Below are 14,580 nucleotides of genomic sequence, written 5' to 3' on the forward strand. Positions count from 1 at the left end.
ACTCTGTGGGTGTGAATGATGAAAGAGTTAACACACACACACACACACACACACACACACACACACTCAGAGGGGACAGAAGAAGTGAGGGCTGTGCGAGTGGCTTCATTTCTAGACATCTTACAAACGGTGGTGCTGGTTCAACACGCCTGGAACACCTGTGTGGCGGGCTTCCCTCTTCTCTCACAACGTTTGGAAGATGTGATGCTAACCCTGTTGTGGAAGACGTCAGCCTGCATATGGACATGTTTGGAATCAGACTGTGCAAGTTACGAACGTTGTGAACAAACAGAATCCATTCAAGGACCCAAATGAACATGAAAACTGGGGAACAGGAGCCGGTGATGAGTGCGGCAAACACAGATGTGACACGGGATGGACGATAATGGGTGTGTAGATAAAACCCCAGCCAGTCCTCTGGAGTAACAGTTTCCAAGCTGTTTCATCTGTAGGACCTGGAGCATTCGTTCCCCACAAAAGAGGTTTCAGAATTTTCATACGAAAAGTTCAGGATTCCTCAGTGACCTAGTTGGGTGCAGACCTGTCAACAAGGGCTGCTTGATTTGTTAACCATCAGGAAAGTTTAACGACTACAAGTATGTTTTCTTTTAGCGTAACTGTTGATAGTGTTTGTCGCGTCATGGAGAAAACACGCAGACAGGTCTCCTGTTGGCTTAGAAGGCGAATAAATGACCCACAAGGAGGGACAGATTCAGAGGTGAGACAGAAATGGAAAACTCCCAGAAACGCAAGTGTCTTGAGAAAAAAAAAGATTCAACCATGTTAATGTGTCTGGTTCCCAAAGCTTCTGATGCTAGGGAGCACTGTGTCATGACACAGACAGATCTCCAGGACCTGGTCGTCGAATGGCCCTGAACTTTACCCAGCCGTGTATGAGACCCCCTTGGTGACAAATCCCTGAGGCTGCGTCCTTGGCTAACTTCCTGATTTGGGACATGAGGGGTGCCATGGTCAAGCTCTGCTCTCCACGTAAATGCTTCTATCTCCATTGAGTTTGTTTCTCCCCACCCCACCCCCAACATCACTGTCCTCTGTTTTCACTAGAGTTTGTTATAGCCTTTGGATTCTGCCCATCCTCTGTTTTCACTAGAGTTTGTTATAGCCTTTGGATTCTGTCTCCTGTCCCCCTCACCAATAATTCTATGAGCAACATTGCTTTTCCTCTGTTCTCTGGACTTTTTGCCTTCACTGCCATCTTTCTTCAGTGTAATAGCTACTTCTCACACATGTTTATGACTGTAATTATACACAATCTTCCACAGTCTTTAATGTCTGGGTCACAAATCCCAATGCTTTCCCCAGCATGTAGGTAAACATTACCTTTTCTTGTTTAGACTTTCCCCGCTTAATGATTTGAGGTCAAATGATTGCTATTTATCAGACAAAAGTTCTTTATTTCAATGCAAAAAAGAAAAAAAAAAAGCTCTTTCTAACTTGTTCTATGTTTGAATAGTTTGGGAGACGTTTCTTGTGAGTAGTTTCTGTAACTTTCTGTTTTTTTTTCTTTTTTCACCAACACATGGCACTAAATTAACCAATTGCTCTCCATCTGTATTTCTTTGAGCCCTAGCTTAATTCCAGTATCAGCTGTGACCATTCTGACATCTGTCATTGCTAACAGCGTCCCTGTGATCAAGCAGACGACAGTCATACAAGTAAAAAACACTTAGCTGATTTCTTTTTTTCCTACTTTGAGCAATAACATTTAAAACATCTTTGGGAGGGAAACATGACAGGCCTCTCCAACTCAAATGCAGCTTTGCATGCTAGTAGAAATTTATCAAAGCAAGCAAGCGTCTTTTCCGGAACCCTGAATCTTTAATTTGAGCCTTTCTCCACCTGCTCTGTCTGTCTGAGGACGGCTGAAGCACCTGGTTCTCGGAGACTGGATGGGAGAAGGACTCCCTCATTCACAAGGAGGAGCAGCCCACACTCCTGCATAGACGGAGTTGCTACACCCCCGGGCGTGTCAACCACTGGTGCCAACCTCCAGACTAGCGTCTGTCAAATGGAATCATGGCCACATCACAGTAAGTAAAAGCCACGGGCAGAAGCCACGTGCTCCTCACTCTCACAGCCCCCGAAGGCCCCTAGCATCCAGTAGGTGCTGAATGTTTGATGAATGCATGGGTGGATAACCGAATTGATGATGAATAAAGCGAGAAGAATGTTCCTCTTCCTCTGTCCCCTTTTCTTAAGCTCTCTAAATGGAGGGAGAACACAGGGAAACTTGAGAAATACTGAAAAAATGGTTGGGTCCTACGGATCCCTATGGGTGGGTTATCTATCTACAGGGCTTGAGCCGTGAGTTCCTACATGCTGTGTATTTATTGCTCGTGAGCTTAGGCACTTAATTGTAACAGGTAGATGGAAAGACAGACAGATACCTAGTTATCGAGACGGATAGACCATCTATTTCAGTTCTATCCAAACTGACTCCTGGGTCAATTTACGAACACAATTTGGTGTAACTGGAGAAGAGATTCTATACCAGAGTATCAAACAAAAAAGAAACAGGAATTCATGAACCCAAATGAAGCAAGACTCTTAATAAAAACATAGGCATGTCTCAATGAAAAGGGAATTTCAGACAAGGTCAGTATTACCAACCTAGAATTCACTTACAAACGTCTTTACCTCCTACAAGGAAATCCGAACCTCGCTCAAACACATTTATAGGAAAATTCTAAAGAAAGAAGGTCACAGGTGTACACGTGAGCCCTTCTCTGCAGACAGGTGGACGGTCGCCAGAGTCAGGACAGCAGAGGCACGGGGGACAGGCGGAGGTATGGATCCAGGGAGGGGCCGTCCGTCAGAAGCGCTTGGCATGAGAAGGGAATGACGCACAGCAATAAACTGTGGGGGGGAACCAATGACAGAAAATGAACGCAAAGCCTGGCAAAATAAACGCTGCCTCCCTCATCAGCTTCAAGACCCTGGGGATGAAGCTGCGTAGAGCGACGTATCAGCCAGACCACATCACTGCGGTTGCTTCCTCTTCCTTCTACTCTCTGTCCATGGCAGTGGTTAAAAGGGCCGATGTACCAACACAGACAATTCTGTCCCCCCGGGAGAATCACATCGTAACCATCACTCCACTCACCGCTGCCTTTCAGGCTGTCCAATAAAATTATTTGGCTTTGATATGAAACCTGAAAGTTCTTGCAGATGGAGACACTGCCCGGCTGGTTAGGCAAAAGCCATTTCTGACCTCTTGGGGTGGGAAAAGAAAAAATCTAAGGTGCTTTCAGAGCTGCAGGGGAAAACAGACAACCTTGCTTCAGAATCCCCTCAACGGCCAAGCCATCAACCCAACCTTGATCACGAGGATATTGGTTTACGGAGTTGGAAAGAGGCTCAGATGCCCTGTTTTCAAGAAGCAAAGCTCCCTTGGGTCTTCCTCTTTCTCCCGGTGACATGGCAGAGCTTCAGGCTCTGCAAGCCTTGAATGCCAGGGATTAAACTAAAGAATGGTTGTACCTAAAACCATCTCCTAACAACAGTTTTGAAGATTACTGTCAGGAAGGAAAGGATTGCTCTGTAGCCCCTTTGCGCTTTTTAACTAATAAAATGAAATAATGCTATTCAGTAAGAATCCAGAATCCTGAACAGTCCTTTTAAAAATTATTTTATGTCCTTTTTTTCTTTTTTGGGGGGCGGTAATTAAGTTTATTTGTTTATTTTCCTATGTTTTTGCTTGTGTGTTTATTTACTTATTTATTTTTTAGCAGAGGGACTGGGGATTGAACCCCGGAACAACCTTGTACACGCTAAGCACGCACTCCTACCACAGAGGACTGCCCTTCCCCCGAACCATTCTTGAAAAAGCAAGCTCTCCATTTTAAATTTATACAAACCCAGAAAGAAGTTCTTGTAACTCTCGATGTTAAAAAAATTTGTTTTTTATGCCCAGTCGGAACTTATATTGCAAATTACAGCACCAAGAGGCAGAGACACCTGTTTGATTATTTGTCTCAACTCTGGGGTTGAGCAGTGACTTATGAAAGCCAAGATTAATGTTGCCATCAGTTTTCTTAACTGAATAATTTCACTTCCTTTCAACATTCCTATTTATCTTTGTTATTCCTTTGCAGCGGTAGGCTGGTCAAGGGTTAGTAACCAGATCTTTGGTAAAAGCAAAGGAGATAGATAAATAGATTAAAGTTTTACTGATGGAAAAGGATGGAGAGCACAAAATTTCCAAGAAATAATGAAACACACATTCATCTTTTGTTAGAAATTTTATATAAGCAATTGATTCTCACAGTTGGCTTTTATTAATTTTTTTTTTGCTTTTATTAATTTTTGCCAAATCATTTTCTCTCTAGTCAACCTACTATTAGCGTTAACAAACACACATAATTTTGACACAAATGTGGATTGATCATTTTTGAAGAAGGAAGATGAAAATGAAGCCATGAAGACGTGTTGGAACTTGACCTGTTTGTCAATCACATGAATGGCTTTGCTGAATGGAGTAATTGTTTCTGAAAAAAGGAAGAGCCATTCTTAAACTTTTTTTTGGGGGGGGGGCTACAAGATGCAAGAAGACGCGGTGCATTGGCTACTGGAAGGACATGTTTCATAACTGACCTACATTATTAACATCTCCCAGTCACTCTCTTGCATCTGGACAAGGAACCGACAATCCATCCAGCCAGGCTACATCCGGGGTGCACCTGCTCCCTGTGGGGACACAGTTCATTTCCAGCCACGGACGTCAGTCGCTGACCGTGGTGCTGGGAGGAGAGAAGCGGTGGCGTGCTACAATATGGTGTTTTCACGGTTATAGATTATTGAACCATATTGATTCAAAATACATACCTAACCTCAAGAACACAGAAATAGTCAAATGTGGTAAAATAATGAGGGAGTGATGTTTTCAATATCTGTTACCTTTTTAGAAACTTTTTGTTTGTTTGTTTTGGGGTGGAGATAATTAGGTTTATTTATGCATCTTTAATTATCATTCTTATTTTTAGTGGAGGTGCTGGGGATTGAACCCAGGACCTTGTGCATGGTGAGCCTACACTCTACCACTGAGCTACACCCTCCCACCCTGTTACTTTTATTTTTAATATTACTTATTTAATGGTAAGGTCACATAATTTACTCTTTTTTTTCTCCTTTTTTTTTCATAATTTACTTTAAAATAATGGTTCTATTTAGCAATTGGCTTGCAAAATGTCCGAAAATGTCAACCGTCTGCTCTCACCCGCTGGCGGGAGCCAGGTCCGGTGCACAGCTGCCCCCGCGAGTGTCATGAAATTTTTTTACTTCCCCGTCAATTCAGGGACACCGTATCTTGTAAATAAAGAGCTAAAGCATCATTTGCAAAAAGAAATACGTTCGTAGGGTTTTTAAACATACTGTGCACAGTATGTGAGCCTCACTGCTTTATTTCTAAGTAGAATTCAGTCTTTAGTTCATATTGGGCGGATTTAGTGGTTTTCAAGGTACCATCAAAACAGGCTGCGAAGTCAGCTGCATTTGTTTCAAATGCACTTGTGAGTGGGGACAGACTCTGCTCCCACGGCCACCGGTTTCCTTCCTTTTTACGGGAGGCCCCCGTGCTCACCGCCCGCTTCCTGTTTTCCCAGCTTCTGTGTGCCTTCCCGGTTCTCTGGCCGCGGGAAGGAAGGCATCATGTAAACACAAGGCGGGGGCAGGAGAGCTTCCCTGGGCTTGCTTTGAAGGCCACACACCTGCCGGGGGTCCAGGGTGCTCCCACAACACACAAGCCTCCTGGAACTGTGCTCCAGTCCAAGCTTTAGGACTGACTACTCTGGACAACTTACAATTTTTCTTTAGCACCCTTGGTGACAAATTGAAAACCAATGAGCTGGAAGCATCATCGCAGTTGTCACAGGTCTGCTTTAAGTCTGCACACTATTTAGAACAGGGGTTGATGGCCCATTTTTCCCTCCCTGCCTTTAAACCCCTCTGCCTGTCACCTTAGACACGTGTACGCAAGGAAAGCCGGTGTGGGAAAATGCGTAAGGAATCGCCAGCCGTCGGACAGTTTCATTTTCAAAACACAAAAGAAATTGAGAACCTGTAATCTGAGCTCTATATGCAGTGATTTCTGAATCCCCAGGGTCTTGTCTTTGAAATAAGCAGCCAATCACTTTTGTTCATCGCTTAATGATCGCACATCTTGTAAGCAAACAATTCAGGGCCACCAGCGGGACAGACTCCTCTGTGGTGACCCACAGGGAAGGTTCCACTAAAACCAAAATTAGAGAGTGAGCTGGTTAGATGGTTATGGGGGCCACCCCACACGCACACGGTTCAGGCACACACTTGAAGCACCTACGTATGTGATCAGATATCTGGAGGTTAATGTGAAAGCTTGTTAACCAGAAACGGATTAAGCGGGGAGGGTGCAGCTCAAAGTGGCAGAGCGCGTGCTCAGCATGCATCGGGTCCTGGGTTCCACCCCCTGCACCTCCTCTAAAAAAAAAGTAAATAAATAAACCTAATTACCGCCCCCACCAAAAAAAAAAAATAAATGAGATACAGGATTCCCAAGACTGATAGGCTGAACGCACTTTACCCACCCTATTCTGTTATTAGCTACTAAGATTATCCAGAAATTGGACCTCCCTGGGTTCTAAATGGGCACGTTCTAATGCCAGGAGCAACGTCAGGCAGTCGCACTGAAACTGGCCCTGGGGACCACGACGCTCCGGTGATTTCTGACCTTCAGGCACGTGGCCGTCCATCTGGATCATCCACTTGGCCTTCACCTCCGGCACGGAGTCCTCTCTACACCTGTTCGCACAGTCTCATATCCTCCGGACCCACGAAGCAAACTGGACGCTGCATCCCACGTGCAGTGAACACTGCTGGCGGCTGACACCGCGTGCACCGCCCCCATTTCCCAACGAGCAGAGTCCCAGGGCTGACCAGCGGCGTCCACACGCCCGGGAAAGCTGGCTCATCCCAGGGGAACCCCATTCCTCCCAGGGCCACGGTGGCCCATGAGACGTGAGAGAAACCACAGAGAGCATTTCTGCAGAAAAGACAGTCTCTCTCCTCCTCTCAAAGTCCTGGTGCCGGGATGGGATGCAGGGAACGGTGCCAGCATCCTTGATACCAGCCTGAGGGCGGGGTCGACCCCAAAGATGACACAGGGAAGGGACCCCTCGGTGGCAGCTCGGGGCGTCAGTTCACTAGCACTCACGTCCGTCCCACTGGGATTCCCGTTCCAGGAGATGAGAGGGTCCCTGAAAAGGTCTGAGATGGGGTTTTGGCAGCCTGCATTGGTGGCCTATTGCCTCTGGTCAAATTATCTCAAAGCTCAGGCTTAAAACAATAAGAATGGCTGACTGAGGGCCTGGAATCCGGGCACAGCTCAGCCGGCTGCCTCTGGGCCGCGGCGCCGACCCGGGAGGGCTGTGGTCTCACCTGCAGGCCCGACTGGGGAGCTCGGCGTCCAGGGTCCGTCGGCGGCTGCGGGCAGCTCTCTGCTCCCACGGGCAGAGGACTGAGGGCCTCAGATCCTTGCTGGCTGTTGGCTAGAGGCTCCCTCCCTCCTGGCCCCATGGGCCTCCCCACAGAGAAGAGCCCAGCCTGGCTTCTGGTGGGTGACGGAGTCCAGGTGGAAGCCACAGACTTTCTTAAACTCAGTCTCAGACGTGACAAGCAATGCGGACTCTGTCTACCGAGTGTCCTGCAGACGGACCTCAAGGCTGGTGCTGGGTGCCCTTCAAGGCCGTGGCGGCCTCTGAGTGGCTCAGACTGGTGACATGGCACATGCAGGTGTGTGTCCTACGTGTGGGAGGAAGGGATAAACACCTGGAGGGTGAGAGGAAGGGGTGGGAGGGACGCTAAAGACAGACCCCCGGGATGGGAGTGGGGGGAGCACGGAGAGCCCCATCCCTGTGCAGAACACGCCTCCATCTGGTCCCCCGCGGTGCTGCAGGGAGGCCGTGGACAGGTGGCCTCTTCGAGCCAGGCAGACACACAAGGGGACGGTCACTTGATCTCTGCTAACTGCAGACTGTATTTTGGTTCAAAAAGAGTCCAGGAGTCCCAGAGAAATGGGGCAGTGGTGCAGAACACATGGTGTCCTCCGATGCCCCTCTGCCCCAGGTAAATACCGTCTTAGTGACCAGGAGTCAAGCACCGGTAACACTTTAGGCGTCAAAATGGGACGGAGGGGCTGTCCGTGGGGAAGGGCCTGAGGTCCAGCTGGCTCCCAGGTGGGCTGGCAGAGGGCCGGTTCTGGACGGGGGAGCAGGCAGCAGTGACCAGCAAAGCCACGGGGACGGGGACAGGACAAGACCCTCCAGAGGCGGGGGGCGGGGGCACGGAGGTGGTTGGAATGGGAAATTCTGGACGGGGAGGGATCGGAATGAAGGGTGTGGCATCGGGGACCAATTTCACATCTTACCACCTCACACCTGCGTCCACATCCACCGTCTGTGGGCTGCTTGGCACTTTTTAATCTTATCTTTGGCTGTGCTTACAGGGTGTTCAAGAGAACGCATTTTACCTCCTTGCAACAACCCAAGCAGGACAAATAACAGTGAAGGCGCAAAGCCCAAGGTGTGCAACGGGGCTTGGGGCACCGTGGGAGAGAGTGAGGGGGAGGCGCCACAAAGGTGAGGGTCAAAGATGCCCCAGTGTGAATTCCCACTGCCCCCTGTTCTGTGCCAGGTCTTGGGGACCAGTGACACCACCGTCCTGGCTCAGTTTGCGCCCAAACCCAGCGCTGCCATGTGGGCGGAGCCAGCTCACGCCTGGCCCTCCAGGTACCCAGGTCTGGTCTCTGTCACGAACACAGTGTCTTCCACAGGGAGCCCGGGTCTCACATTGCATTCGGGACAAGACACATGGGAGCCGGTGGCCGGCAGGCCGACGCCCCTGCGCACTGCACACACCTTCGGACACAGGGAGCCAGGTGGGAGGGCAGGTGCGACGCCCGGCGAGGGGTGGAACGTCGCATCCAGCCACCTACCGCTCCCCTGTGACCGGCGACTTCAACCTTCTGTAAAAAAAAAAAAAAAATCTAAAAACAAATGACCACCCAGAACTTTTTTGTCCTTAACCTTTGGAAAGACCTGAATGTAATCAAGGAAGGCAGACTGCCTTCCGCCTGGGTGGGCAGGCGATCCCAGCCTTTCCCAGCTTTTAATGCTGCCAAGGATGTCAAGCTGGTCCTGCTAACGAGGTGGATAAAATCTCCGAGCTGGACGCATTCGTGTCTGGCGCACACGCAGCCAGGAGAGACGCAGGGAGCAGGAGGAGGGCAGACGTCTGCGGGGGTCTGACCCTCACGGGGCCTCCTCTCTGGTCCTCCTGTCTTTCTATGCTCTTTCCTGGCGTTTCTTGGTTTGTGTGAGTTGGGGAGAGATGGGGAGAGAGGAAGGAAGATGCCTTGTGACCCGGGCAGGACAGAGGACGTCCCGATGACACGCATCTGGCGAATGAAGGCATGGACAGAACAGACCCGTGACCCCAGGGGCACGAGGTGGCAATGGAGCCTCCAGGTTTCATTCCGTCTATGGCTTGTTCCATTTTTCCGCTCAGCCCTCTTTTTGCAGGTCCCCAAGGGCAGAGGTGGGATCTGTTTTTGCGCCACTTGCAAAGACCCAGAAGGGAGCTCTTCTTCTGCAGGCGCAGCCTTTAAATGCAGCCGTTCAGATCTTGTCCAACGGTCTCCCCAGCCGACGCCGCACGCTGACACCGCCCCCCAAGACACAGGCAGGCCAGGCGGGGAGCCAGGGTCCCCGGTTTGCGTAAGGTCAGGGGTGGGAAGGTCCTCGGGCCTGGCTCTCCCATCCAAAGCTCCTGGGCTGTGGCCACTCTCCGCTGTCAAAGGCCACCTTTTCCCACTCAGCCGCTGCCCCCTCTGTGGTTCCCCGGGGAGGAGGATCCGTGGTGACAACTGTGGCCATGAAAGAGGCCGTTGAAAGCTCACGGCCTTGGCGTGAGGGGCTTAAAGAGCCTCGGATACATCTTTCTGCCCTAATCTGTCTAAGCCCCAATTTCTGAACACCCTGTACAACTCATTTGCATCCGGACGCCTCTCCAACGTCAAGATGATCAAACATCATTTAAGGATGGAAAATATGTCTTTGTGAAAACAAAAAAAAAAAAAAAGAGAGAATGAATCGAGATGATTTTGCCCAGAGAAAGCTGATAAAGGATTCAGCCAGAAGCTGGCAGCCAGCTGGCCGTCACTTGCAAAGAAGATTAAAAAGAAGAGAAGAAAGATCACACGGTCCGATGGTGGAAAAGTGTGAACTTCCCAACCAGAAGGCTGCCTGTCTTGCGTGGGCGCCTGCGGCTCCCTGGGCTGAATACAGGGGGACACAAGGCTGTCGGAAAGGCCAGCGCGGGATGGCACCCACTTTTTCAGGAAGCACCCCTGCAGGGCCGAGGCTCCCTGAAGGAGGTTGGGATGCGCACGGGATTGAGCACAGAGGATGCTCTCGGGTACCTGTTACACGTGCACCTGCGTGGACAACACTGTGAGCCGCCTGGAGGCGGGAGGCTGTGTGCACTGCTGGTTAAAGGCCACAAGAAACCCCAGGAAGTGAGGAAGAAAGCCTGATCTCGGACACGGTGTGACAAGGACCGGAAACAAATGAAGCCTTTACTTCTGGCTACTGTGATCTCAAATCAAACCGTTCCCCCTGCTGCTCCTCTGCCCGCCCTTCTGCAGAGCAGTGGTTCTGATGCTTGGCCATGGGCCGGATGGCTCAGATTCTAATCTGTCGGTGTCCCCAGCTCTGGGGACAGCTCGCCTTCCCATCCACAGCTGGCCTGAGGGAGCCCCCCCGCACTCAGGTGGTTGCCGGGCAGATCGAGCTGGTGTGGCATTCTGAGGGTCCTTGTCATCTGGGGAACATGTGCTCCACCCACACGACACGGTCCTGGCCGCGATCTAACCAGCGTCTGAATGATTCATGGCTTAAATCAGTTTTTAACAGGTCGCTGCGTGGCATTCGGTGCAATCGGACACACTGCGTTGCGCGTGTAGGAAGAACACACACACGTACCCCACCCCCGAGGCAAGATGGAAAGTCTGGAAACGCAGCCCTGACACCAGACACGGGAGGGAGGGGCCGGGACACACGGGGAGGGAGGGAGAGGCACGTACGTGTGGGTCTCGGGTCGGAGGCCAAGGATGCAGCGCCCGTCCCGGAGCATCCCGGCGGCCCGGCCTCGGCGGCAGGAGGAGGGTAGGGCGGGGGCGGGGGGAGCTCTAACTGGGGGGGGCCCCGGGCAGCGCCTCTGGGGGGCTTCTGTGGCACCTGCCGGCCGACACCTACGTGGAATCAACAGGGTCACTTCAGAAGGGAAGCCTGGGACTCCCCGCCCCACGACCCACCGCGGGCGCGTGGCCATCCCTCGCCCACGCCGGGAGCGCCGGCCAGCTTCGGACGCACACGGCCCGGCAGCTGATGCAGCCACGCCGGGGACCCCATCTAGTCTCACTCAGCACCAAACCCAGCCTCACCTGGAACAACATTCAGCTGCACCTGGAACCGCATCCAGCCTCACCTGGAACCACATCCAACCTCATGGCACCAAACCCAGCCTCACCCAGAGCCAAATCCAGCCTCAGCTGGAACCACATCCAGCCTCAGCTGGAACCACATCCCACCTCAGCCAGAACCAAATCCAACCTCATGGCACCAAACCCAACCTCACTCAGCACCAAACCCAGCCTCACCTGGAACCAAACCCAGCCTCATCCAGAGCCAAATCCAGCCTCACCTGGAACCACATCCAGCCTCAGCTGGAACCACATCCAGCCTCACCTGGAACCACATCCCACCTTAGCCAGAACCAAATCCAACCTCATGGCACCAAAACGAACCTCACCCAGAACCAAACCCACCCTCACCCAGCACCAAATCCAACCTCAGCCAGAACCAAAGGCAACCTCACTCATCAGCAAAATCAAGCACACCCGGAACCGAGTCCAACCTCACTCAGCACCGCATCCAACCTCCTTCCTGCTTTAAGGTTTTCTATACGTAGTGTCCCATCCTGGGGCCATCTTGAAAATGCCTGCCCACTTGGCGTTCGCTTCTGGGAGGCACAACTATTTTTAAACGCTGGTCCTGAAATGATTATTAACAGCTCCCTGAACAGCTCTGTCAGTTAAAAGGAAGTCCCTTTTTTCATGTTGGTCTTTTCATGTTCATGGATTTCTTTTCAGATTATTCTTGCTTTGATCTATGACCTCGTGTGACCCCAGTAAGCACTAATTTATAGCATCAGCTTCCTTCATTGTTTCGGGTAACAGTTTTCAAACTGCTTTGAGTTGGAGAGTTAAGGGTGGTGCCCCCCAACCCCAGCCTGCCTCTCAGACTACCAGGGCAGCCCTCTGTGATCTGTTTACATGCCGGGGGTCCATTTACAATTGTATTCGCAGAGCAAATGATGTGAATTACAAGGGTGATACATTGTGCTATTATTTCTCATAAAAATACATTCTTTAAGCTCTAAAGTCTAGAATCTTCTAGGAACGGATGGATTCCATGTTTCATGCTTTTCATCAGGTCATTAATAAAAATACTAAGAGACATCATTTGTCCATCAAGAGACAGATCCATGCCTTCCTTCTCCTGGTCACAGTTCTTTTGACGTGGAAAAATATTAATGCCTCCATCTTTACGTGTTGTTTCCTCCGTCAAGGGGAAATCAGCCAAGGACGTCTGATTGGGTGTGACTTGCTTGGCCCAGGTTAGTACCTGACACGAGAGAGCATTTCCAACAGAAGGCAGGGGAGGGAGAGGCTCTCTGCCAGAAATTTTATTTTTGTTTATCAAGACATCTGGGTCAAGACCCAAATCCAGCCAGCTCCAGTGTAATTTTAGTGCTAATTCCAAAAAAAAATGTTTATTAGTATCTCCAGGTGTCTGAATAGAAAAAGGAGCTCAGAAATTTTTTTTTTTTTTTGTGGTTAGGAGCTATTTTTCTTTAATTATTATCTTTTGACCCAAAGCGAAGACTTTGGTTAAAAGCTCTGCCTGTGGTTTTAAATCATGGAGATTTTTGATGGGGATGGAGGTCTGCCTTGCAATGGCCACCGAGACTCCTGACCTCAAAAACGATTCAATTGAATGGTGCAATTAAAGCAATCCAATAAGGCTTCAAATACACTTTTTTTTTGCAATATATTAATTCCTTTAAAGTCATGTTCTGGCAAGGTGTGATTTAAAAAAACCACTATTAGCTTTGTCCACGGACGTAAGTTGTCCAAAGTTACCCAAGGTAAGTTTGATGTTGAACGCAGTTTAAATTTAAAAAAAAAATTGTATTTTAAGTGTATTTCTCAAAGCAAAAGGGTCTGCAACTTGAGGGAGCTCTCAAAAACTATTCAAAGTGATTTTCTGGAGGAAATCATAAATAGAAATTTATGGATTAGAGACGGACCCGCGGAGGGTCTCTCCCACCTACACATTCTCTCAGTCGCATGTTCCTTAGGAAGACAATTGTCCTTACAGTTTCAATTTTTCAGGTTTAAATCGCCTACCTCCCTTCTCCTGCGACCCCCGTGAGCACCAGCTGCCCCACACCCAGGCCAGGTCCTCCCAGCACGTCGCACACACACACTCGGTCCTTCAAGGCTGAATCGGGAGGTCCTTGCTGGGATTGAGACGGGCTGTCCGGCCCGGAGGTGGCCAGGACTCAACCACGTCCTCACTTAACCGCTTCACGGGGTGCTTCTTACAGTTTGCACGAGGAACTCTAAATCTGAGGGTCGTCAGCTGTTCACGGAAAGAGTGGGGAGAGAGCTTGCAAGACAGAATGGGGGTCTCGTCGTGAAACAATGAAAGGACAACCAGGTTTACTTTCATGAGCTACTGGTCCTGTCTCCTTCAAATCAGACGGTTCCTCCTTTGGGAAGGAGTTTGCAACTGACGTGAAATCTAGACCACAGCTCCTTAGAAAAAAATCGGTCCCCGGGCTGCAAAATGCTAAGACATTAAAAGCGAGGTCCTGACCAGCGGAAAAATGCTTCCAACAGCCCAGGGGCTCTGATGAGAGTTTTAGACCCTAACGGTGCAAGCAGTCATCCTTGGGGGCTGCAGCCATCAGGTCAGAGAGTGCCCGGGAGGCTGACTGGCCCTGGCCGTGGCCTTGAAGGGCTCCCGTGATGGTGACGCCTGTGCACGTACGTCAGGGGCATGTCTCGGGCAACCTCGCTCGTCAAGAGTGGCTTCTGTCCCTACGTAAGTGAACTCACGAACACTGAGTGATTTTCCAATAAAAGCGGCCACCTCTGGCTCGGGGACCTCCAACACTTCTGTCCCCTTCCCCCGCAGCACGAGGGGCCGGGGTCGCGCGATCGCACAGGTCTCTCTGCTCGCAGACACAGGCCAATGGCGCCCTCTTTACTTAGGGTTCTCTTTTTCTCAAAGAATATCTTCTATTAAAAGGTATCCAAGTGGGGATCAGTTCTGAACAGGGAGCTCAAAATACGACAGCAGTCTTGCAACCACCGGATCCATAAATCCCTGGGGTCTGGGTGTTTTCACTCCAGCATCCACAGGCAACCTCCTGGAACCCACCGTCTCCCATCGGGGGACG

At 50.2% G+C, this 14,580-nt stretch overlaps 1 protein-coding gene and 1 non-coding gene across 12 annotated transcripts in view; both read right to left on the reverse strand.

Moving 5' to 3' along the window:
* Positions 1–14,580, reverse strand: part of COBL (cordon-bleu WH2 repeat protein) — a 153,642-nt gene that overhangs the window by 30,791 nt on the left and 108,271 nt on the right. For 9 of the 11 annotated variants that reach the window (XM_074358630.1, XM_074358632.1, XM_074358636.1 and 6 more), the window contains one exon: positions 11,135–11,302. The exons of the other annotated variants lie outside the window; for them this stretch is intronic. In XM_074358630.1, coding sequence (XP_074214731.1) covers positions 11,135–11,302 — 168 coding nt within the window. The remainder of the gene's footprint in view (positions 1–11,134; positions 11,303–14,580) is intronic. 11 annotated transcript variants of the gene reach the window in all.
* TRNAG-ACC (transfer RNA glycine (anticodon ACC)) lies at positions 5,004–5,076 on the reverse strand. Its single transcript has one exon. It is a non-coding gene; the product is annotated as a tRNA-Gly (tRNA).

This window comes from Camelus bactrianus, chromosome 36, assembly GCF_048773025.1.
Source record: "Camelus bactrianus isolate YW-2024 breed Bactrian camel chromosome 36, ASM4877302v1, whole genome shotgun sequence".
Taxonomy (NCBI): Eukaryota; Metazoa; Chordata; class Mammalia; order Artiodactyla; family Camelidae; genus Camelus; species Camelus bactrianus.